This window comes from Prionailurus bengalensis, chromosome E4, assembly GCF_016509475.1.
Source record: "Prionailurus bengalensis isolate Pbe53 chromosome E4, Fcat_Pben_1.1_paternal_pri, whole genome shotgun sequence".
Lineage (NCBI taxonomy): Eukaryota > Metazoa > Chordata > Mammalia > Carnivora > Felidae > Prionailurus > Prionailurus bengalensis.
Genome location: NC_057360.1, coordinates 26284350 through 26309753, shown reverse-complemented (window position 1 = coordinate 26309753; position 25404 = coordinate 26284350). Strand labels below are relative to the sequence as shown.

The 25404-nt window shown below is 42.2% G+C and overlaps 1 protein-coding gene across 4 annotated transcripts in view; it reads left to right on the top strand.

Annotated features, from left to right (window-relative positions):
* CACNA1E (calcium voltage-gated channel subunit alpha1 E) overlaps positions 1–25404 on the top strand; it is a 497518-nt gene that overhangs the window by 330260 nt on the left and 141854 nt on the right. For all 4 annotated transcript variants that reach the window (XM_043568526.1, XM_043568524.1, XM_043568525.1 and 1 more), the window contains exon 9: positions 12242–12345. In XM_043568526.1, the coding sequence (XP_043424461.1) occupies positions 12242–12345 (104 nt within the window). The remainder of the gene's footprint in view (positions 1–12241; positions 12346–25404) is intronic.

Here is a 25404-nt window from a genome sequence, read left to right as displayed (position 1 = left end):
ACACTGGAGTCTTAGGCTATAAGTCACGGGAAAATATTTAGGTAAAGATGTTTTAATCAGGTCCTCTTCGTACTTCTAGAAATAGGTTTGACTGGGCCCATGTTGGAGCTGTCATTCAATAGCTTATATAGATTCTTGTATTAGTCACCTATCATCATTACTCGTGGTGCATTCCACCTTACTGAGCAACAAAGATAGTTCTGCAGAGAATGGTAAAGGCAAAAACTGATTCTTTCCAGTGACTCCTAGATTGGACAAACAATGAACATCATTGTTCTGTTATCTGTATTGTTTCAACCTTGTTATACCCCAACCAATGGGAATGCTCAATTGCAATGAACTTTGTGTGTCTTATGGGAGTGAGGAAGAACAAGAAGAATTTCTAGCAGCGAAGTGAAGAAGACAGTACAAAATCAAGAGATGAGAAAAGAGAAGGGTTTGGGAGAGTGGTAGACTTGGAACCTAGGAATGAAAGTCCATGAGGGAGAGGAGAAGCAAAGTGAGGAATATGGTCTGAGTGGGAAGGGATCTCACATCTGTTGTCTGATGTAGGCACCTACTCAACTGAGGAACTCCCTCCTCAGTGTCCCTAACAGATGGTAATCTTGCACAGTTATTCCCATTTTTTTTTCACATCATGGCACACATAGAAAATAATATTTGTATAACACTGAGGTAAATGGATGAGGCTGCTTACAAGTGGAGGTGACCAACCTGGGGACTCTGACAGGTGAGTAGAGCAATACCTTGAGTACACCTGTAACCCAGTGTGCTTTGAGAAACTCAAACCCAGCAGGACCAGAGTGGAGAACCTCACCCATGCACTCTCAGGACAGCACCTCAGGTGCTAAATAGGCACATTGGACTGGGTATTTCATTATAATCATTCATACAAATGCAAATTTACTGAGCATGTTTTCCAGAGATATGTCTTGGATTCTGAAGTTGGAGAATCCACGGTTTCTTAAAAGCCATGGTTTCTTGCTTTCACAGTGTTCTCACTAGGGAGTAAGAGTGTTTCCTCTGGCCACCAAACTTGCCTGTAGCTTCTTCAGGGAACCAACTGGGCTTACCAGCCTTGTGTAGTGTTTGACACACAGTCATTAATTAAGATAGGGATGTTCAATGATACATTAATTCACCTGCTCAGAAGCCAACGTGGAGGGGAAAATGAAAGCCAAGAAAAATTATTTGAAGCTTTTTTTCTTGAGTGTCTGCTCTTCTGTGCTGTGCTAAATATTTGTTAGCTAAGTGTACTTGCTATACATCAACAGAGATGCCATCTTACAGGTGATGTATTTATTTCCAGAGAATGAAACTCTTCCAGGCCTGTGACGCAGAAGAATGCTAGGGGTGTTATAATCTCCTATGAGACAGCAACATTATTGAGAATCTCTTGTTTGAAGAATAATATTCTAGGCATTAGCAGAGTGAACAGAGAAATAAAAGTTGCAGTTCTGTTCTTGAGAAACATTTAACCCTAATGGGAACGTAGGACCAATATATGAAAGAGACAGAATATATATATCTTTACGTATATATATCTTTTTTTTAATTTTTTTTTCAACGTTTATTTATTTTTGGGACAGAGAGAGACAGAGCATGAACGGGGGAGGGGCAGAGAGAGAGGGAGACACAGAATCAGAAACAGGCTCCAGGCTCTGAGCCATCAGCCCAGAGCCCGACGCGGGGCTCGAACTCCCGGACCGCGAGATCGTGACCTGGCTGAAGTCGGACGCTTAACCGACTGCGCCACCCAGGCGCCCCTATATCTTTATCTATCTATCTATATAGATAGATAGATAGATAGATAGATAGATAGATAAAGATGGTCTGTAAATAAGCACACGTAAAAAACTCAAGTGCAGCACTTAATGTTCTCTTTTCTATTGTAGGTGTTTCTACTCATGACTTAGCCTAGCCTTCCTGCAGATACCAAGGCCCCTGAGGACTGTTTTATATTCTTATTCCTCTTGTGCAGAGTACACACTCAAAAGTGTTAAATGTATATGCTATGTGGGGTGTGCCTAAGTGCTGGGGCAATTCCAGAGTGAAGTAGAGTGGTGTGCTTAAGGCAAGCCTTATAAAGGCCAAGCAGTGTTTTCCAGTATGAGAAAGCTCATGGTTTGGCAGAGGGAGGGGATAGGGAGTGAGCAGATCTAAATAAACACTTAGGCCACCATTCAGGATCGTCCATGACCTGCTGCTTTTTGTCTTGCTGTCCTAACTACTGCCAACAGCAACTATTTGTGGTCTTATTATTCCCACCCCTTTCTTTCTCCTTAGATTTTGTTCTTCCATTGATTGACCAGTCTAAATCCTCCTCCTGCTTTGAGTCCAGGTATAGCCCCAGGAAGCCTTCCATGACACTTTTGCTCTCACTCCTTTCTTCATTAAATCAGATGAGAGTATTCACAGGTCTGAGCTCTGTGTTCTTAATGTTCAGAAAAAGTGGGAGACAGCATCAAATGTCTTCAACATTTGTCTTCAAATGTCTTGGTGTAGCTTCCAAATGAGATCATGAGGCTAGGTTAATTACGTAAAAAATAGCCAGAGGGAATGGCGCCATGGATACATAGTTTGAGTACTGAACTAAGTGGTATAGAAGTGCTGTGCAGAGTGGGCTGCAGGACAGAAGTCCTGCATCTCAATTATACTTTTTTTTTAAGTGTATTTGTTTTGAAAGAGAGGGAGAGAGAGAGAGAGAACATGAATGGGGGAGTGGCTGATGGAGGAGAGAGAATCCTAAGGGCTCGATTTCACAAAACCATGAGATCATGACCTGAGTCGAAATCCAGAGTTGGATCCTTAACTGACTGAACCATCCCCCCCCCCCCCCACCACCACCACTGCCCAGTTCTTCTATAGCCAAGTAGTGGAGTATCTTTCAGCATTCACTCAGCTTTCGATCCTCAGTTCTTCACCTGTGAAATGAGGGGTGTGTGCTATCTCTGTAATCTGCAAGATGATAAAGATTTGAGTTCTTATACTGAATGGAAAGCAGTCATTGGTTAGCTGGAGGGGACAGGGGACCAATGGAAATGCAACAAATGGTTATAATTAGAAGGATTGATCCCTGAGGACCATAAGATAGAGAAGAGAACCAGCTAGGAACTGGTGAAAGACCTGTTGCCCTGGTGTCATCAGCACAGTTTTCTGGAATACAAAGGACCCTCCACAAAGTTCTGCCAGTGTACAGATTCGATCAAGCCTCATGTACCCTTTGTCCCTGAGCCTCAAAGGAATAGTCTTCTGAGACTCTTCCTTCAATCTCTGAGCACTTTTTTGCTTCCCGACTTTCTGGAAACAGTACATCAAGTCTCTCATCAGCAAGCCCTGTAGAACGGGTTAAAGGGTGATGTGTTTGAGCTAATCATCATAGGATGCATCCTCTTTAATTTCCTCTTTCAGTCACGTACTTTGGCCAGGCAGCATATGGTGCTTTCAGAACAACACACTCACCTTTTCCCAGAGCAAAGCAGCATCCCAGTCTGGATGGCTTCGCATAGGGTCAACTGTCCCTGGCCTGGTTTCCAGACTCCAAAAATGCCTGCCTGCCTGCCTGCCTAGTATCTGGGGCTGCAGTTGCAGGGAGGACCTCTCCCCCCACCTCTCTCTTTCTCACCCCACCCCCTCCTTTCCTCACACTCTCTCTCCCGCCCTCCCTCTTTTTTCCCCCAATAGTCTTTGTTTTCTTTCATTATTAAAAAAAAGTTACTGCAGGTAAGTTTCAAAGTATAGAAAGGTATAAAAACTTTTATTTTAATCGCTCGTTTCTACTCCCACCCCCGTTACCATCACTGTTAACATTTTTCACTATTTTGACTAAAACAGAACTTACTGTTAAAATTTGTACATGACCCTGAACTACTTAAGTAAATTGTTCAATTTAATTTTGGAAAAATTGAAAACATTTTATTATAGAAATTTTCAAACATACACAAAGCTAGAGGGAAGAAAATATTGAGCCCCTCCTGTAACCCAAGCCCAGTCTCATAGATACAAGAAGATCTTTCTCCGTGTTGGGCTTCTGGCCTAGAGCTCCAAAAGGGAGATGACAGGATAAACATCACATAACCATGATATTGGAATTATTAGGATTTATCCAAAGAGATTTTAAGGATTTCAGGGCCCTGGGCCATGTGGGTTTTTAAGGCCCTTGCTTATATGGACACACACAGTCATGGCTGCCTTCCTGGTCTGTTGTGGCACCACTTACACTCTCTAAGTTTGATGGCAATTACTTGAGTCCTCTTCCCAGTTGTATGGATGGGTTTTCACTGACGCATCAATGCTTGTCTCCCCAGTGCCAATGGTGATCACCACCCATGCCCAGGATGGGGCACTGCTTGCCCATGATGCTGAGCAGAGAGAGCTCCCTGGTATGCAGCTCCTGACCCTGGTCTCATTCACATCATACTGCTGCCTGTGGATGAGGGTGGGAGTGCTGTTATTTTTCCTGGCTTTTGTTGCCAAACTGGTTCTGCTGTTTTCCCACTGGCAAGAGTAGGAGAGGAATACGTGGTGAAATATCCAATAGGAAGTTACTCCTCGAGGTGCTTTTGCATTGGTAAGGCACTGCTGCATCCTTGGTGACAGTCACTGAGAATCCAGGCAAGCAAGAGAAAGTGGCTCCTGGCCATCAAGTTCAGGGACCTGGAACAACCAGAATGTGTGCTGAGTCTTGATTACTTGTAACCGGCCCCTAGCTAAGCCAGATGCTGCCTTTGGAGCTTGTTTGTATGGGGAAGCTTACAGTGTTGATTAAATATGCTCAGGAATCTGAGACATAATAAAATGCTTTGCCTTCAGGACTGACAGGTTCAGCCTCCTTGCCGGGTAGCAGCAGGTGGTTGTGTTTTACTTGGAGCTCTCTGTCCTCACTCTTTCCACCTGTTCCTCTACCCTTATTTCTTGCCTGAGGACTGGGAAGACAGCTCTTACTTTCTGGCTGCCAGATCCTAGTTTTTGGCTTTCCTATTTATTTTTGTTCTCCCCCAGAAAGTGGTAACAGTATGGCTAGGATTGCATTTAAGAGACCTGGGACTAGGGGCGCCTGGGTGGCTCAGTCGGTTAAGCGTCTGACTTCAGCTCAGGTCATGATCTCACAGTTCATGGGTTTGAGCCCCGCGTTGGGCTCTGTGCTGACAGCTCAGAGCCTGAAGCCTGCTTCAGATTCTGTGTCTCCCTCTCTCTCTGCCCCTCCCCCACTAGTACTCAGTCTCCCTCTGTCTCAAAAATAAATAAACATTGTTAAAAAAAATTTAAAAAGAGAGACCTGGGACTACACGAGATATGGAGAGTGAAGAGTTCTAAAGCAGTTGACCAACTGTGGTTCTACATTGTGACTCCAGGTCACTTTGCTCGTCTGGGCCTCCGTTTCCTCTTCCACCAAATGATGGGTTGGATAGCATGTTCTCATGATCTTCCAAGACCATTGCTGGAATTCTTGGTATGCAGGGAACCAGGTTGGATAATCCATATGCCTTTAATTGCCCAGTGGTTGTAGAGTCAGCATTTTGTGTCCTTTTCCTGAAATGTGAGTGTGGTCAGAGGAGTATAAATGGCTCTTCCCTTAGAAACACCATCCAACTGTTGACTCAGGGGTGGGGTGTTGCCTCTTTGTAAAGTTGGTCAAAACCCTGATGAGAGAGGTGCCTGGGTGGCTCTGTTGGTTAAGCATCTGACTTTGGCTCAGGTCATGATCTTGGAGTCCGTGGGTTCGAGCCTGTGTTGGGCTCTGTGCGGACAGCTCAGAGCCTGGAGCCTGCTTCAGATCCTGTGTCTCCTTCTCTCTGCCCCTCCTCGCTCCTGCCCTGTCTTTTCAAAAATGAATAAATGTTACAACAACAACAACAACAACAACAACCTGATGAGAAAGGGTATAATGTATTAAGTCAGATTCCCTGTAAACAGGTACTGGGACAGATTCCTGGGGCAATGATTTCTTGAGTGACTGCTTTCCAGGAAAGCAGTAAAGATATGAGGGAACCAGGATAGGTCAGGCGAAAATATTACACAGACGTGATTTCAGAAGTTTTAACCTTAGCCATATCCCACAGGCAGGTCAGGAGTGTGAATTGCAACCCAGAGTTGGTCCCACCCAGAGGAAGAGGGGCTGTGCCATTGATACCCTTATGTCAGTTAGTCATTGGATATAGGTCCCCCCACTCCAAGGGCAGGTATAGACTCCCAGGTGAGGCAGTTTTGTCATCCAAGGCCAAACTTCTGAGAAGGGTCCAGGTGTGAGCCAACACATATGGCTGCTGGAGGATGGGTGCACCTGCAGGTGAAGGGTACCTAATGGGAGCAGCACAGAACTTATGGCATCCAGGTTGGTGAGAGCCAGGCAGGGATCAGGGTAGGAGGCAGGGTGGGAGAGGGCTATTCTGAATGTAAATTCCTGAGCAAGCTAAAGTCCTAAGCAAAGATGGCTCAATGGATGGCTCAGCATATGCGGGAAAGTGCTTAGATATGGCTTTCCAATTAGACTGACATAATTGATGATAATAGAAGTCAGGCTAATGTTATATTTGAGGAAAGGGAGATGGTGTCTAGGATGGGGCATGAGGGAAGCACTGGGCTTATCTGGATGCTGGTCAGAAAATTACGTACACTTTGAAAAAATCCATCAAGGGGTGCCCTTACGGTGCATAGATGTTTCAGTATAACATCCATAAAGGAGCAAGGAGGCTGCTGTTACAGGGTGGTAGGAGTTCATTCTGAGAGGGCATCCCTATCCTCCTTTTTCTCTTATGTGCCCCCTCCTTCTTGGCACTTCTTAATCACCTTTTTCTCCTCTTTGTTTCCCTTCCATAATAAACCCTTTATCTGCCTTTCTGACCTCTGCTGTCTCAGCCAGGGGTTGTGTGTTAGACTATCATGTGATTCTTTTCTCTCAAAGCTTCATTGAAAGTTCCAGGGAATCCTTGCCTGACCACCTAGACCAGATCAAATGCCCCTTTGCATCCCTGCCCAGTGTGGCCCCTTTATAGCAAACAGCTGAAGGTTGTATGTGTCTATGTGTTCCTCATCTATTTAATGCAGGTCCCTTGTGCTGTGTTTCACAACAGCCAGCACCTGATGTTGTTTTGCTCATCATTTATTCCCCAACACCTAGGAGACTATCTGTCACAAAGTACATGGTCCACAAATTTGTTGAACAAAATATGGCATTCTGGCTCCAAAACATGAACCCAAGGTCCCTTGAGGGTAGAAAAGGAGCTGTCATACTTGGTGCTGGAATTAAGCAGAGGCCAGGGAAGGCCATCCACTGGGGGATTCCCGGTATGCTGCCCTTCGAGGAAGGTGGTACTTGGTGGAGCCAGCCTTTGGCTTCTGTCCCTTTCATTCCCATGCTTGCCTTTCCTGAACTTTCTCTCCCTGGGGTGTCAGCAGAGGCCTTGGACAGATGCTTTTGCTGAGATGGATGGGCTGGCCTTTTTGGAAGCCTACAGTGGCCATTCCGACCATGTCTTGACCTGAGATTGGTTGGTGATTCTAAAGATCTCTCCTTGGGACAAAGCCTCTCAGCCTGTCATTCTCCCCTGGAAACTGTTTTTATTCCTCAGGACATTTGGCAATTCCAGAAACACCTTTGGTTGTCACAGGTGGGGGAGTGCTACTGGCATCTAGTGGGCAGAAGCCAGGGATCCTGCAAATGCACCACATGGGACAGAATTAACCAGAATTACCCTCCAACAAAGAATTATCCAGTCCAAAATGCCAACAATGCCCTGGCTGAGAAACCCTTCTGTAGGCCAGCCCAGGCTCACCAACAGATGCTGTCTCCAGCCTAGGAAGCCGGTGTGTCCCAGAGACCCTCTCTTTTCCTGAAATGACCCTGGAATCCATATCCCACATTTCCCCAGTCCCAGCTCACTCAGTCTCTTGGTGAGACTTGCTCTATGAGAGGCATGTACATAGAAGAGGCCCTCCTCTATGAAAGGCATGTACATAGAAGGAAAACAGTATATTCTCCAGAGCCCTGTGGAACCCTGATAGAGACCGGAGTTCAAGGGTGGGGGCTTGGCTCTGCATATACAGCTTCAGCCTGGGAGAACCATTGGACCTCCTCCCTTCATCTTGCTGTCTCCATCCTCCTCTTTCTCCTCAATCCTGCTCCTCCCACCCCACCTTCTACCATTTCCCCCAGTCCTCCAGAGATTAATGTGATAATTGCCATGTGTGCCTGTTTACACAGGGAGTGGGTGCACTCACCACCCCCAATCAGGCAGGTTCCCAAAGGAACACATTTCACGGTGTCAGGACTGGTACCCGCTGAGCACACCCTGTGCAGGCGGGCTGCCACCCCCGACTGCTTTCTCTGTCTGTCATTACCCCCATCATGCGCACGTGTACATGTGTGTGTCACTTGGGGAATCAGCAGGTGAGAAAGACAGCAGTCAGCCTGCCAGTCTAGGGGCTTGGCTGGGTTGGGCGGGAGGAGAATCAGTGCCTTAAGTAAGAGGACATTGCCCCAAAGAAAAACACTGTTCTGTAATGGCTGACAAAGAGTAGGTGTTCCATGAATGGTGGGGAATGAAGAGGCTGGCACTCCTTGTGCAGCCTTCTTTGCAGGGAGGAGCCTGGTTTATACTTACTTAGCTGCTCCACAGCAGCGGTCTGGGCAGGGAAGGTTCTACTGTGAGACTCTTGGGCCAGAATCTAGTGGAACATGTTCAGAAGGCTGTGGGTCTCCTTCCCCAGCATCTTGCTCAGAACATTTAGCATGGCCGTCATCCTCTGTTCCTGAAGGAAGAGTCACCAGGGTAAGTAGAGTGTGATGATCCCGCATGCAAGCAGCTTGTCAGAGTCATGGAAGCAGAGGAGTTTGGAGAAAGGATGAAAGAGAGAGAGAGCTTCTCACCTAGGCAGCCTTCCTCTCTTCCCCCTCCTACTGTGACACAGGCACAGGGACACCTGAGAGAAAACACACTCATAGCTCTGAGGTTATTACACTGGCAACTTTCTCCTTGGTGTTCCTGACTCCCGCCTCACATGGTTTCGGGGCTTTTGCTCACTTGAGAGTTGTCGATTACTTTCTTCTTTTTCAATCTCAAAAGACACTTTAGTAGTTGTCTCTCCTCCACTGGATAATTTTAAGGTTTTAATAATGAATCAGAAGGAGATTGGAGTTCTAATTAGCATCAGAAAGAACCATGTCATTGTGGGGGAGGAAAATGGGAAGTCCTTTGCCCACTTCCTGCTGAGCTATGTCCCCTTGTCCTGCTGGATTTGTCATTGATCCACTGAAGGGCATGTGAGATGAGGGTGAGGCCTCCTGGTGGGGAAAGATGGGAGGGGAAGAAATGGGAGGAAACCCAAGGGAGAGGAGAAAGGTGTAGAGAGGGTGCGGAAAGTCTATTAAAAGGTTTGTGAATAATCTCAGGGCGCTGTCAAGCTGCTTTCTCCAGAAGAACCTTTTAAGCTGTCAGTCATCTGTAATAATTCCCTCAGGGGATAGTGCCCCTGGCCTTGGTGTCCTCCTAGTCTTTCTCTTTCTCTTCCCCTTCCTCCTCTTCTTCTCATCAGACAGTTCCCAATGCCATAGTGGAGGACAGTTTTTCTTAAAAAAAACAATTCAGACAAAGCTTGAAAGGAGACCATCAGAATGAAAGTTTTGTGGGTTTTTTTTTTTTTTGATTCATTTTAAACACGAGAATTCTCTTATTCAAATTGTGGTTGTTTATTGAGTAGTTGAACCACACACACTCCATGTGCCAAACACTTCATTAGGTGCCAGGTATAGAAATGAACAGACAGTTAAGATTCTTGCCTTAAGGTGGGTGAAACCCAAACCAAAATATTCTCACAACACGTGGATAAAGAGACACTGTCCTTGTCATTGTTTTTTTCTGGGAGAACTGGGAAGTGTGTTCTAGACTTTGGGCTCATGAGAAGAGTCTTCTTATCCCTGCATTTCACAGGCTGTATTTCCTCATGTGTTAATAGATTTTCTTCAAAAAGAGGGGTTTCATAATCAAGGAAGTGTATGAAATGATATTGAAGTTAGTAATGTGCCTTTCATGAGTCTTCCCACAGGCTAAGGGGAAAGTATAATCTGTTGTGTTTCCTAAGTCTCTTTGGTCGCAGAAGCTCATTTTCCACAGAACACATTAACATCTTGCAGATCACTAGCAGTGAGAACGCTTTTTGGGAAATGTTATTCACTCTACAGTGTCTCTGGCAAATCATCACCCAACTGAAATTGCTCTAGCCATCCTCAAACAGTAGCTCAGTCACTCTTGGGACCAAAGATACCTTAACAGTCACAATTTCATCCTTTCCATTGCTGGTACCAACTAATGTTTATTGGCAGCTGAGCCCTGATCTGGGTGCTGGGAGCAGACTTAGTCCTTGTTGCCAAAGAATGCTGGGGCCGGGGGCGGGGGGGGGGGGGCGGGGTACTCTGGCTAAACCATATAGTCAATCCAACTTCTGGTGCACCACTGGTGAGCCCTCTGAGCCAACCAGTCTTTACAAAAATGTTGCATTTGTAATCATGAATAAAGGTAGAGCTATTTATACATGGATCCTGTGATCCTATCCTTAAGCTCACAGGAAGAACCATGTCTCAACTGTCCTGGAAAAAAAAAAAACAGCTTCTTATGTTCTTTAAAATCCCTTGTGGCCCTTGATAACTAGTTCTTCTGCATCTTCTTTCTGATAATCAGGAGCAGTTTTCTTTGAGGTCTGGCCCACATGTTCCCTGCTTGCATTTAACTGATCAGACCTGTTTGAACCAAAGAGTTAGAACTTACAGACTGAAACTGGCAGATCCCCACTTTTGTCCCATACAATTCAGAGGGTGTTTGTTTTTAACTTATATTCTGCTTCATTTGCAATCATCCGTCTCTGAACAGTGTGGGGGCAAGACAAAAGATACAAGTTTGGTGAAAGAGGTTGTCTTAAAAGCTATTTTTAATGGAAAATTCTACTGTTCAGTGATAGCTTCCATGATCAGTGGGAAGCTATATTCTGTGGACTGACAAATTTCAATAGGAGGCAGAAAGAAAATTAGATAATTTGAGAGAAAAGAATGTCCTCAGAGACCACCAGAAGCATGAGGGCAATGAATCAAACATATGTTTGTAAAGCTTAGCAGTGAGAAGAGGAAAAGGTAAATCACAGGGATAAGAAGCATTTTGTCACAGAAATTCTGAGTTTAGATCTTAATTTTAGTAATTTAGCCTGTGAATTTTAGTCATGGCATTTGACTTTCATGGCGTTGTTTCTCCAGTGAATTAAGAATAAAATATCTTTTAATTGTTTCAAATGGGTATTACAGTTTGCATGTGAGGGGCTGGTGTGGGGTTGGAGGGGGATTTCAAAAGCCTGCATATATAAAATGCAATTCAAGGAGACTGTTTAGAAAGATTTGGGATTGATATTATGGGGAGGAAGGGTCAAGGTGAAGTTTAGTTGAGAGGCTGAAGTGTTAGAGAAGACTTTTCAAAACGCTCCCAAACGGTTCCTAGGTCCTAATAAGACATCCTGCCAAAGGTTGCTTCTTTTGGCTAAGCCATGTGGTGTAATCCTCCCTCAGCCTCTAAGTATTCAGGGGCCATGAATCTCACTTGTAGTATAAGAATCCAGAATATGGATTTCCAAGCATTTTTCACTTCACTGTGTGCTCGGATTAGAGAGAGAGGAAAGGATTGATCTTTAAATCTAGATTTATTCCTTATTCTGTCCAGAGCCTTGTTGGGCCCAAGCCTGAGCCAGCTCTGTACTATTGGACTGTGATAGAAGAAAGAAAGAGTGCAGGGTCAAGGACTGAGCAGGATGTGGATGACAATAATGTCTCCCAAGCAGTCCTGTCCATCCATCCATGGAGTAGATGGACACAGCTTGCCTCTGATTTTTGAGAATTTGCCCAATTTAGACTGCAAAAGCTTAGAACCCACTTCGTTAAACACTATAAAACCCAGCAATTGTTTGTATGATCTTGGAAAAGTACTTGACCTCTCTGGGTTCAGTTATCTTAGCTGTTAAGTAAGGGTGTTGGACCGCTCCTACTCAGGGCGTTGTGTGAGGCTAATGCAGTGTCCTGTGCTGTGTACATGGGAGAATATGAGTTAACCCACAATAACACCAAACTGGGAATAAAGCGGGAAGTGTTTAACTGTATTGCTCTGTGCTTGTTATATCACCCTATATGTGAAACTTCAGGAATGGAAGCCTTCTTCTGGCACATGGTTTTGGTAAAATATTAAGGAAGCGTTATTCTTTCTTTCAGACCAATGATGCCTTAGGAGCCACCTGGAATTGGCTGTACTTCATCCCCCTCATCATCATTGGATCCTTCTTTGTTCTCAACCTCGTTCTGGGAGTGCTTTCCGGGTAAGCCAGATGTTCCTCTCTCCTCTTAACTTCTTTCCAACTGTAAACTAATGCTCTGGACTACTGGCCAGTTTATTCATTTAACCTCCCTTTAGGGCAGCCCCTGTGTGAGGTGCTATTCGAGATGCTGGAAATGCAGTAGTGCACATTGTTTAATCATCTTTATTTTCCTTATGAGTTAAAAAAAATATTTAAGCCAGGTACAATGTTGAATATAGTATCCAGTGAGAGTTCATTGATTCATATACATCCTTTCATTCAGTCATTCAGCAGTCATAGATCATCTTTGTCCAACACCAAGCTAGTTGTGAGGGATGTGAGATTGAATAAGATAGAGGTTTTACCCTCAAAGATTCTTACTCTATCATTTATTGAACATCAAATTCCATATTTGTAGCTTGGATTAGTGTACATCAGTCAGCAAGTACTCAGTGTCTAAAGCCATGGTAAGCATAGCAAAGAGCACATAAAGTCTAAGGCATGGTTCCTATCTAACATGGATGGAACTGGAGTGTTATGCTAAGTGAAATAAGTCAGGCAGAGAAAGATACCATATGTTTCACTCATATGTGGATCCTGAGAAACTTAACAGAAGACCAATGGGGAGGGGAAGGGGACAAAAATGTTAGAGACGGAAGGAGGCAAACCATAAGAGACTCTTTTTTTTTTTTTTTAATTTTTTTTTTCAACGTTTATTTATTTTTGGGACAGAGACAGAGCATGAACAGGGGAGGGGCAGAGAGAGAGGGAGACACAGAATCAGAAACAGGCTCCAGGCTCTGAGCCATCATCAGCCCAGAGCCCGACGCGGGGCTCGAACTCCCGGACCGCGAGATCGTGACCTGGCTGAAGCCAGACGCTTAACCGACTGCGCCACCCAGGCGCCCCCATAAGAGACTCTTAAATACTGAGAACTGAGGGTTGATGGGGGGTGGGGGAGAGGGGAAAGTGGGTGTGGGCATTGAGGAGGGCACCTGTTGAGATGAGCACTGGGTGTTGTATGGAAACCAATTTGACAATAAATTTTATATATATAATAAAAAATTATATATATATATATATATGTATATGTATATATATATATATATATATAAAAAACTGTGTTTTGGGGACAGGGCACAAACATTTAGACAGGGAATGGAGTTCTTTTACTGACTAATATGAGATACAGATAATTTGGGGCAAAAAACAAATCTATTATATAGTCTGAGATTATTAGGAATTGCTTCATGAAGGACTGAGATTTTGCTTGGGACACACAATATGTAATAGGATAAAATAGGATATATGTGAGTGAACATTCCATGAATGAGAGCACCACACCATAAGAAAAATTGAAGAAATGGGACTCATCTTGCAATAGGAAAGGATTATAATGAGCCTAATTTACCTAGAGCATTTGGGAAATGTAAAGTGTAAAACAGAGCTACAACAGGGGTTGATTTTAGAAGGTCTTACATTTTTCTAAGCAAAAATGAATTTAATTTCTTCTCTGAGTAGCATAAGTTCTTCAAATGGAAATTACAAGGTGGTGCTTCTGTTAAACATAGAAGGTTGAATGAAATTCACCATGTCTTGTAATTCTACTAACACAGGAAAAAATAATTTAAGAAGGGCACAGTGACAGAACGGGAGAGGAAATGACAACAGATGAGAGAGGTCAACAAAATTTCTGAAGGCAGAGAGTAAATGGTAACTGATCTAGTGGTGGGAAAGCTGAGGTTTAACTGCCTTTGGTGAGGAATACCAATAAAAAGGCAAAATGATTTTCCTTCCGAACCTTCCACAGTCCTGGAAAGCCTCCAGAATTCAAGACACCACATATGTCTGAGAGATGAAATATGGATGGCACTAAAAACAAGAGGATTGGTCAAAAGTCCTCATAAGGAACACTTAGAGGACATCTATCCAACACCCTAGATCTCTATCCCCATCTATCTAACACCCTAGATATCTAGCCCCAAACAAGTCTCACAGGTGTCTGCCCTGTCCAACCCCCACCCCAGCCAAAGTCAGAAGACTTACTATCTCTGTAGAGGCTGAATCAAAAATTTGCAACGGTAACATCAGGTGCTTCTGAGGGTAGGGTTGATATGTTGGAATGAAAGTCCACAAACTGAATGTCATGCTTCCAGACCACATCTGCCTACTCTTAACTCTCAGAAGTGGATCAATCTGGTATGGTAAGGGTTAGTAGGGTTCCTCTGTGGGGAAACCATCCATCTTAAGAGAAGAATGTTATGTGTACTGATACCTGAGGATGGCCAGAGAAACGGTTCCCACCCATTGCCCTCAGTGAGGCTCATATTAGTTTCCTGTGGCTGCCACAACAAATGAACACAACTAGGTGGCTTCACACTGTGAATAAAATTAATTCTCTCACAGTTCTGGATGCTAGAGGTCCAAAATATGGCAGGGTCTTACTTCCTCTAAGGGCTCTAGGGGTGAATTTATTTCCTTCCTTTTCCAGTCACTGGTGACTCCCAAGTATTCCTTGGCTAGTGGCTACATCACCCTGGTCTCTGCCTCTGTGGTCACATTGCCTCCTTGTCTTTTGTCTAAAATCTCCCTGGGCCTCTTTCTTATGAGGACATTTGTCATTGGGTTTAGGGTTTCTCAAGACCCTTAACTTAATTACATCTGCAAGGACTTTTTTCCCAAATAAGGTAACATTCATAGGATACAGGAATTAGGATGTGGCCATACATTTTTTTGCAGGGTCATTCAACCCATTACACTTATCATTCTACAAGCTCCAGCCATCCACACAAGAGTTTCTAATAAGCTTTTGTGACACTGCTCTTAAATATTAAGGCAGAGTAGGGATCATCAGCATTGGAAAAAGATATCCAAAACAAAAGACAAAAACAAAATAATATACAGAAAAAAGGAACTTGAGGGGGCGCCTGGTTAGTCAGTTGAGCATCTGACTCTTGATTTCAGTTTCAGTCATGATCCCAAGGTCATGAAATTGAGTACAGTGTTGGGCTCTGTGCTGAGCATGGAGCCTGCTTAAGATTCTCTCTCTCCCCCACTCCCTCTACCCCTCTCCCTGGCATGCACTCCCTCTCTCTTAAAAAAAAAAAAAGGACTTGAGGGAATATGAATGATGGAGGGTACAAAAGATAACTCTTAAAAAGTGTAATTGATATTAGCAGAGGTCAAAGAGAAATAATTTTAATCACAAAATAAAAAATAAAAAAAGGAGAACATTTAGCAGTTAAGAAGAGCCCTTGGAAATTAATGTAAAATAAATAATGTAAAATTTCATTAATGCAACATGAATTAATGTAAAAAAATATAAATATGTAATGAAAATAATGAGGAGTAAATGGTTGGAATACAAGATTAATGAAATCACCTAGAAAATAGAACAAAAATTTTTTTAAAAATCAGAGGGTTAGTCCAACATTCAACTTATAAGAGTCCATAAAGAGAACAGGGAAGAGGGCAGGGAGAAACTTACAAGTAAAAATACTAAAAATGTTTCCAGAATCAGTAAACACACATTGCCAGAGTAAAAGTCTGTTGAAACATGCACAAGGATATTCTTTCCAGCATTAGTTTTTGGTGATGGGAAGTTGGAGAGAACCTGGGCGTCCACAGTTGGTAAAGTACATGGGTCAACTGTGGGATGCATCCCATGACATACTATGCAGCAGTTAGGAGCAACAAATACTATGTACACACGACAACATAGAGTATCTTAAAAGCATAAAATTTAGTGAAAACAAGAAATAGTATAGTATAATGCATGTAAAAATACATACAAAATACATAGATTATAAGAATGCATTCAATAAAAAGTGTACATTGAGTACAAGTTTCTCTTGAAAGTAGAGCATTTTTTGTTTTTTTTTTTAAGTTTATTTAATTTTGGAGGAGAGAGAGACAGAGTGTGAGCAGGGGAGGGGCAGAGAGAGAGGGAGACACAGAATCCTAAGTGGGCTCCAAGCTCTGGGCTATCAGCACAGAGCCCGACACAGAGCTCGAACCCACAAGCCATGAGATAATGACCTGAGCCGAAGTCGGACACTTAACTGACTGAGCCACCCAGATGCCCCCTTTAACATAAAATTTTAAAGTAGTTTCAGAGGTACAGTCTATTGATTCAATAATTCTATACATTACTTGGCACTTACTATGATAAGTGTAGTCACCATACAACATTATTACAATATAATTGATTATATTCCCTTTGCTGTACTATTTGGCTTCATGACTTACTTGTTTTATAACTGAAAATGTGTAACTCTTAATCTTTTTATCTGTTTTGCACCCCCCACCCCGCTTACTTCCCCTCTCTGACAACCACGAGTTGTCTATATTTAAGAATCTGGTTTTTGTTTGTTTTTTCATTTGTTTTGTTTTTTTATATTTCACATATAAGTGAAATCATGTGGCGTTTTTCTTTCTCTTATTTCACTTCACATAATATACCCTATGTCCATCCATGTTGTCACAAGTGGCAAGACCCCATTCTTTTTTATAACTTAGTAATATTCCATTGTCTATGTATGCCACATATTCTTTATCCATTTCCCTGTGGATGGACACTTGAGTTACTTCCATATCCTGGCTGTTGTAAATAGTGCTGCAATAACATAGGGGTGCTTATATCTTTTCAAATTAGTGTTTTCATTTTTTTTGGGTAAATATCTGGTAGTGGAATTAATGGATCATATGGTGTTTCTGTTTTTAAATTTCTGAGGAAGCTCCATATTATGTACCACAGTGGTTGAACCAACTTACATTCCTACCAACAGTACACAAGGGTTCACTTTTCTCCTTGCTAACACTTAACTTCTTATCCTTTTTGCTACTAGCCATTCTGACTGGTGTGGTATGATACCTAATTATGGTTTTGACTTTCATTTCTTTGATTAGTGATGTTGAGCATCTTTGTGACTGTTGGCCATCTGTACATTGTCTCTGGAAAAAATGTCTATTCAGGTCCTCTCGATTTTTTAATCAGATTTTTTTTGGTGTTTATTTGAAAGTAGAGCATTCTTGTGAAAACTTTCATATACCAATGTGGTGTAAAACAAAGAAACAATTACCATTTTGTAAAAGCAAAAATGCTCTTTGGATTTTTTTTTCAGTTATCAAAAATATGTACGAATGTGGGTTTTTCATGAAAGTGAAGTGGTGTAAAGTAAACTTTCAGATAGCAGAGGAAACTGTCTATTGTAAGAGCAGTTTGTATAGCAGAAATATGGGAAGAGGGTATGGATATAAAAGGGAACAAATTAATTTAATTAATTAATAATAAAAATGCCCACTGAGCATTTGACGCAACTAATGAAAAGAGACCACACACCAAGATAAATCATCATAAAATTTCAGAACATCTGAATAAAGATAATATTCCAAAAGCTTCTGGTTATTGGGAAGGCAATATATTTTAACAACAAAGAATCAGGAGTTAGGGTGGCTTTGGGCTTCTCAATGATACTTAAAGTTAGAATTGAACAGAGAAGTTCCTAAATATTTCTGAAGGAAAAAAATTTCCAAGATAGAAATCTATACCCAGCCAAAATAGCAATAATTTCTGAGAATAGAATGGCAGTATTTTGAGACTGTCTTTCTGAAGAAGTTACTGGAGAATGTGAATCTCTAAAAATAAAGAATTAATTGAAGAAAGAGAAGGACATGATATTCATGCAAACAAGGGATTCAATAGAGAAAACAGGCAAAGGGGATTCCAGGATGATTATGAAGGGAAGTCTACAATGATAACTGTCAGAAGACCTAGAGAGCAGCAAATTCAGATTTGGATAGGATGACAGAGAGCTTAAGAATGATATCTTTAAGGAAAGAATTAAGCAAGTTATTCCCTGATGTACATTGTATTCAGAAAAGTTCAAAGGTTTTGTGAAGATTATATATATGAATATATAATTTATATATATGTGTATATATATAAATGTTTGAATTGTGTATAAAAATATTCATATATGTATTTATATGCACACACCTCCATCTGAGCAACTCCACAAAATACAAAAGGGTTACCATTAGAGACATGTAAGCATAGTAAGTTAGTTTTGTGTGTAGTTGAGCCTTAATGGATTGTGAAATGACCCCGTATGGTGTTATAATTGCCTTGAGAGGATGGGGGAAGATAAATAAGGGGAGGGGAAGGGAATGTCAAAGACTAAAATCTTAGGTTCCATAGTGAGAAAGTCTTTAAGCAGTATCCTAAATTGAAAAATAGGGGTGCCTGCGTGGCTCAGTCGGTTAAGTGACCAACTTTGCCTCAAGTCATAATCTTGCAGTTTGTGGGTTCAAGCCCCACATTGGGCTCTGTTCAGACAGATCAGAGCCTGGATCCTGCTTCAGATTCTGTCTGTCTGTCTCTCTCTCTCTCTGCCCCTCCCCCACTCTTCCTCTGTCTCTCTCACAAAAGTAAACAAACATTAAAATTTTTAAAGATAAAGAAATATCAATTATGGAGGTATAATATTTAAAAATTTAAAAAGGATACTAGAAAAAAATACAGGTACAACTTACAAATGATGGTTTCTGGGGAGTGAGAGTCAGGGGTGGGGAGAGGTGTGGCAGTAGATGGCTATCTCTTCATGATAAGTTTTTAAAAAATATTTGAGTTTAAAAGTCAATGTGCATACCTTGAGAAAAAATGTGCATACCTGTATATGCAGTAAAATTACTGCATATACAGAAAAGTGTGGGGTGAAAGGAATATATAAGACCATTCATCTAGCATCAGTGGGGGAAGCATTGACATGGAGAGAGACCAGATTCACTAGGATTAAGGAGGAAATGACCATACTAGTCCAAGTATGTGGTATTGAGAGCCTGTGGTGACTTGTGAAATGGTTATGAAATAAAAGCAGGAAGCACTGTGAAGACATTCTTAATACTGTGCATCTTGAGTGGAAAGTCATAAGATGTAATGGGACTTCTTATATATTTACTCATTCAGTGAGCATTTATTGACATCCTTTATGTCCAAGCACTGCTCTAGGTCATTTGCTCCATATTGCCTGTACCTACAACTCAGATACTATCTCTCAATGACTACGTATGGAAGGAGCTTGACCATAGACTTCATTTGTCATGTATTTATGCAGAGGGGATAATCTCTTATTTATGTAATCTTAGTGGATGTTCTTTATCCCTACTTGTTTCCAAAGTGTGTCCATGGTTAATTTAGAAAATTCAAGCCCTGTTCTTACTATTTGAAGAGGGAGGGAAATAGATGCTATGTGAACAAATCAACCATGTTCCAAATAAGGCTTCTATATGGGTTCAAGACATACTTTAACAGAGCTAGAACTAGGACAGAGCACTTCCCTCCAGGACAATTTCTATGTCTAACTGTATCCAATCTGATAGACCATCTCTGGTTTGGAGTTGTTTCTTTTAGTTCTCCTACATCCTTCTCTGGATGGGAAAGGGTGGCACATTGGTGGAAGCGTGATCTTTTGGCATGTGACAGTCATGAGTGAGACCCTAATCTTGCCACTTACCAGCATTGTGCATTTGGATAAATTACTCTGAGCTCACCTCCTTCTCTGTAAAATGGAATAGTAATGTCTTTCATTGACAGAGACCTAGCCCAGGGTCTGGCATCGAGTAGCCATTAGCTCTTATGTCCTTTGATAATACTGACATTCATTTTCTCCACCTGTTAGGTCAAGGTGGCTATCATCTGAGTAGGAGCCTGTGATATTTTGTGTGAACAGGCTGTGAGATCATCAGCTCCCCTCTGATGGGGAGACAGCCTCCTCAGGTTGGGAGATGAAACAGACCCGGGATGGCATATGTCTCCTTAGCACTTCTGGAGTAGCCTAGGAAGTGAAAACAGCAGCTGGGAACAGCTGGTGTAAATAAATTCTGACATTTAAAAGAGTGTTAACAATAGGGGCCTTACAGGCTGGGAGTGAAATATTTCTGTCCCTGTTTCTTTTTCACATTCTGATGCTCAACACATATGGAGTTTTACCAGTGTCTGCAGAGGGTTTAGCAGTAGCTAGTTCTGTGTACAGAGGGCCAAGGATGCTCTCTTCTGCTTGGTCTGGTTCTCACATGCCTCTGGAGGGGATGTAGACTTTCTCTTTTGAGTAAGCAGTTGGTTGGGAGTTGCACTTGAAAGCTAGAGGAAAGCTCTGGAGATTTTATTTCCAGGGGACATGTTCCCAGTGACCTGAAGGCAGTTTGAATGTTACATGAGAAGGCTTTCCTAAAGCAGAGAAAGAAGACAGTGGAAGGAAGAGCCCCTATGTTGGGCAAGTGACGAGATGAGTCTGAGCGAGAGGGGGCAGGCAGCCTATGCCAGTCTCATGACTCACTGGATACGAAGTGTGCAAGTAACTGAGCCACCCATCTCAGAGGCATGGGACTCAGTGAAAGGAGGGCTGTGAGGTAAGTTGGTCACCTTCGGTGTATTTAAAGAAGAAGTATAGATAGAAGCGTTGCAGTGTTTTTACTTGTCTCAGAGGAAATGGGATTTGATGAAAACCATTAGCTTAGGCTTGAAGAGAAGCAGAGCTTCCTGTCTCCATGGAAACAAACCAGAACTGCATAAGCACAGGACTACAGGGCAGAAGGCGCACACAAACAGAAAATGGCCCTAAGCTAGCCCATTGCCTCTATCCACTGCTCCCAGGGCTTCTGGAGGGAGGAAGGTAGGCTTTGGGGAGCAGTTGTGCTGTCTCCAAACTGGGACAGGGACAGCCAGGCCAGAGATGCTTACAAATGCACACCGGAAGCAATTGGAAACTTCATGTATGTAAAGCGTTCATAGTTTTCAAAGCATCTTTGCTTCCATGTGTTTTTGAACGTATCATGTGGCCTCCATCCAGGAATATTGACAACATGGCACAACTAGAGAAAGGCTGCTGAGGGTTAGCCTAGAGTATCCTGTCCATACAGACTTTAGTGTGAGTTTTAATCTGCACATGCATTCACGCACACACTTATTCACATACACTGGTCTTCATGTACACAGGGGTACATACAGGGTATAAAATGCCAAGACCCACTGTCCAGATCCTCTTGCCCTAAGTACTAATGGGGAGTGGTGAACTTTCCCTATTAGAGGAGGAATTCTTCTGGTTCCATCTCTTGAGTGAGTGGAATGGCTCCCATAACAAGCATGGTCACAGCTGTCTGTCTGTCCTGCCACCAACTCATTTGCTGAGTGGGTTTGAGAATTAAGTGCAATTCAGCAAATGCTTATTGAGTATTTACTATACACAAGACACTTTGCTAGACTGAGATCACAAAGATAAAATAAGGAGATTGTAGATTGATTAAGGAAATAATTTAAAATATATGTTAATGGAATCTAAATTCAAACAGATCCAGGGTTTTAGCCCTATCCAAAGCAATTCATTTAATATATATACCATATATTTTTTTAAGATTTGTAGATGTCACATATTTTGAGCACCTACTATCTTGCAAGGCATAACTGAGGATACAAAATTGAATAGGACTTAGGTCCTGTCCAGAAGGAAGAGACCAAAAAGTGTATCTTCAATATTAAACTTTGGATCTCCTGAATCACCTGTCATTGCTTCTCTTTGGATATTAGAAGATGGCACCTCAGTATCTCCCAGACCTGACTTGTGTGTAGGTGAACTATACGGTAATTTTCCTGCCGGGATTCAGACACTGGAATCAATCATAGAAATTCAATTATTCATGCAGCTAATGTTACTGAGTTCTTGCTGTACATCACCTGCTTCTAGGGGCCGAGGATCTATCAAACAAGGACAGAGAGCTGTTACCCTCAAGGAGCTTGTAGTCTAAGTAGAGAGACAGCACAGGGAAAGCATTTAGATTAGAAGAGGCAAAGATCAGTCAAGGCCAAGTGAAGAAATTGCCATTGAGACGTAGTTTATTTATTTATTTTTTTAAATATATGAAACTTATTGTCAAATTGGTTTCCATACAACACCCAGTGCTCATCCCAAAAGGTGCCCTCCTCAATACCCATCACCCACCCTCCCCTCCCTCCCACCCCCCATCATCCCTCAGTTTGTTCTCAGTTTTTAACAGTCTCTTATGCTTTGGCTCTCTCCCACTCTAACCTCTTTTTTTTTTTTCCTTCCCCTCCCCCATGGGTTTCTGTTAAGTTTCTCAGGATCCACATAAAAGTGAAAACATATGGTATCTGTCTTTCTCTGTATGGCTTATTTCACTTACCATCACACTCTCCAGTTCCATCCACGTTGCTACAAAAGGCCATATTTCATTTTTTCTCATTGCCACGTAGTATTCCATTGTGTATATAAACCACAATTTCTTTATCCATTCATCAGTTGATGGACATTTCGGCTCTTTCCATAATTTGGCTATTGTTGAGAGTGCTGCTATAAACATTGGGGTACAAGTGTCCCTATGCATCAGTACTCCTGTATCCCTTGGATAAATTCCTAGCAGTGCTATTGCTGGGTCATAGGGTAGGTCTATTTTTAATTTTCTGAGGAACCTCCACACTGCTTTCCAGAGCGGCTGCACCAATTTGCATTCCCACCAACACTGCAAGAGGGTTCCTGTTTCTCCACATCCTCTCCAGCATCTATAGTCTCCTGATTTGTTCATTTTGGCCACTCTGACTGGTGTGAGGTGATATCTGAGTGTGGTTTTGATTTGTATTTCCCTGATAAGGAGCGACATTGAACATCTTTTCATGTGCCTGTTGGCCATCTGGATGTCTTCTTTAGAGAAGTGTCTATTCATGTTTTCTGCCCATTTCTTCACTGGGTTATTTGTTTTTCGGGTGTGGAGTTTGGTGAGCTCTTTATAGATTTTGGATACTAGCCCTTTGTCCGATATGTCATTTGCGAATATCTTTTCCCATTCAGTTGGTTGCCTTTTAGTTTTGCTGGTTGTTTCCTTTGCTGTGCAGAAGCTTTTTATCTTCATAAGGTCCCAGTAATTCACTTTTGCTTTTAATTCACTTGCCTTTGGGGATGTGTCGAGTAAGAGATTGCTACGGCTGAGGTCAGAGAGGTCTTTTCCTGCTTTCTCCTCTAAGGTTTTGATGGTTTCCTGTCTCACATTCAGGTCCTTTATCCATTTTGAGTTAATTTTTGTGAATGGTGTGAGAAAATGGTCTAGTTTCAACCTTCTGCATGTTGCTGTCCAGTTCTCCCAGCACCATTTGTTAAAGAGGCTGTCTTTTTCCATTGGATGTTCTTTCCTGCTTTGTCAAAGATGAGTTGGCCATACGTTTGTGGAAAGAATGAGTAATGGTTGACTAGAAGCAAAAGGGAGGACATCCCAGCAGGTTAGTAGTCAAGAAGGTATAAAAGGTATATTCTGAGTAACTTGAATGAATCAAGTCAGGAAAAGTAGAGAACATGAAACTAGAGGCAAAGGCAGAGGCTCATCATGAAGGACTCATTATATGGGTTAAGGTAATGAGTTTAAATCTGATTCCGGAAGCTCTTGGGAGGTTCTCAAGTTTTAAGCAGGGAAGATGACCAGTTTACAATCAAAGATGATCATCCTGAACATAAGGGAAGGGAATCAAAAATAATGTAAAAACAGGGAGGGGGACAAAACACAAGAGACTCTTAAATACAGAGAACAAACAAAGGGTTACTGGAGGGGTTGTGGGAGCGGGGATGGGCTAAATGGGTAAGGGGCTTTAAGGAATCTACTCCTGATATCATTGTACTGTTTGCTAACTAACTTAGATGTAAATTTAAAAAAATAAGTTAAAAAAAAAAAAGATGATCATCCTGAAGAAATTATTTACAGAAACCAGACTGAAGACAGGGAGACACTTTAGGAGCAAAGCAGAAGAAGCAGTGAGGCCCAAAGCAACCCAGTGGTGTGGCAATGGACAGGATGGGCCAGATCCAAGAGGTGTTGGTTAGACAGCATGTGCATGTCTTGGTGACTGTTTGGGTGTGTCTGAGTGTGGACTGGGGGTAAAAATAAGAGGGAAGTCTCTTGGACTGCTTCTAGATTTCTGAATTGAGCCACTATGCGGCTAGGGGAGAACACAGGACAAAGAGGTTTTGAGGGAAGGAGGATAGGTTTTAGATCTGTTGAGTTGGAGAAAGCATAACATACTTTACACCTGTTGGCTAGTTTACAGCAGTAATATAGGGCTTGTTTCAGGTTGATTTTTTTAAGCTGTAATTTTTTGAGATTGTGCTATACATTGAAAATTACACCAATGCCATGACACACATTGTTTCATTTAATCCTCACCATGACCCTATAAGGTATTACTATCTTCTTTTATGAATAGGGTAACCAAGAGGGAAGTTTGGTAATTTGCCTAAGCTCACAAAGCTGTTAGGCAGCAGGTTCAGAATTTGGAAATGAGAGCTGCCATGGCCAAACACCTATGCTGTTAAACACATCCTGCATATGGTAAATGTCCTTTTTGGAAGGAAATTAGCTGGCATACAGAACAGCACAACTTGATGGAAATGAAGGGGTCTTTGGTGGCTGGCAAGACATGTAGAACTTTCTGGCCCTGCAGACAGAGATTTTATGTTCAACACCAGTAATCACCAGAGTAGTGTTCGAAGTCCCTCCCTTGACTACAAGGACCCTTTCTTGGATGAGTTGTGTGACCATGAAGGTCACATATAAAGCTATGAGAGCTTGTTGGGAACATCTGCATTTCCCCAAGACACTGTTTCGTATATCAGTTGTCAGAGTTGTATCTTAGATTGGGATAAAAATTATTTGAGGTAGAAGGGACTGTAAGAGACTATAAGTGGCCTCTGTGTTACTATCGAGGAAACGTGAATAGAAAGTGAAGCAACTTGCCCAAGTTATAGTCAGCTATTTAGTGGAGGATCTTGACTGGAACCTAGGTTCTCTGGCTCTCTGTCCAGAGTGCTTTCTTCCTCTGTACAATAGGTGTAGTTTAGTAGTAAAATATGGACACTGTAAACAGTATATCTGGGTTTGAATCCCATCTCTATTACTTGTCATCTTTGTGAACTTAGACAAGTCACTTCATATTTTCATACCCTTAATTACCCAACTGCAAACAAGGATACTAGTATCCACCATGTAGGATGGTTGAGAAAACTAAATCAGATCATGCATGTGAAG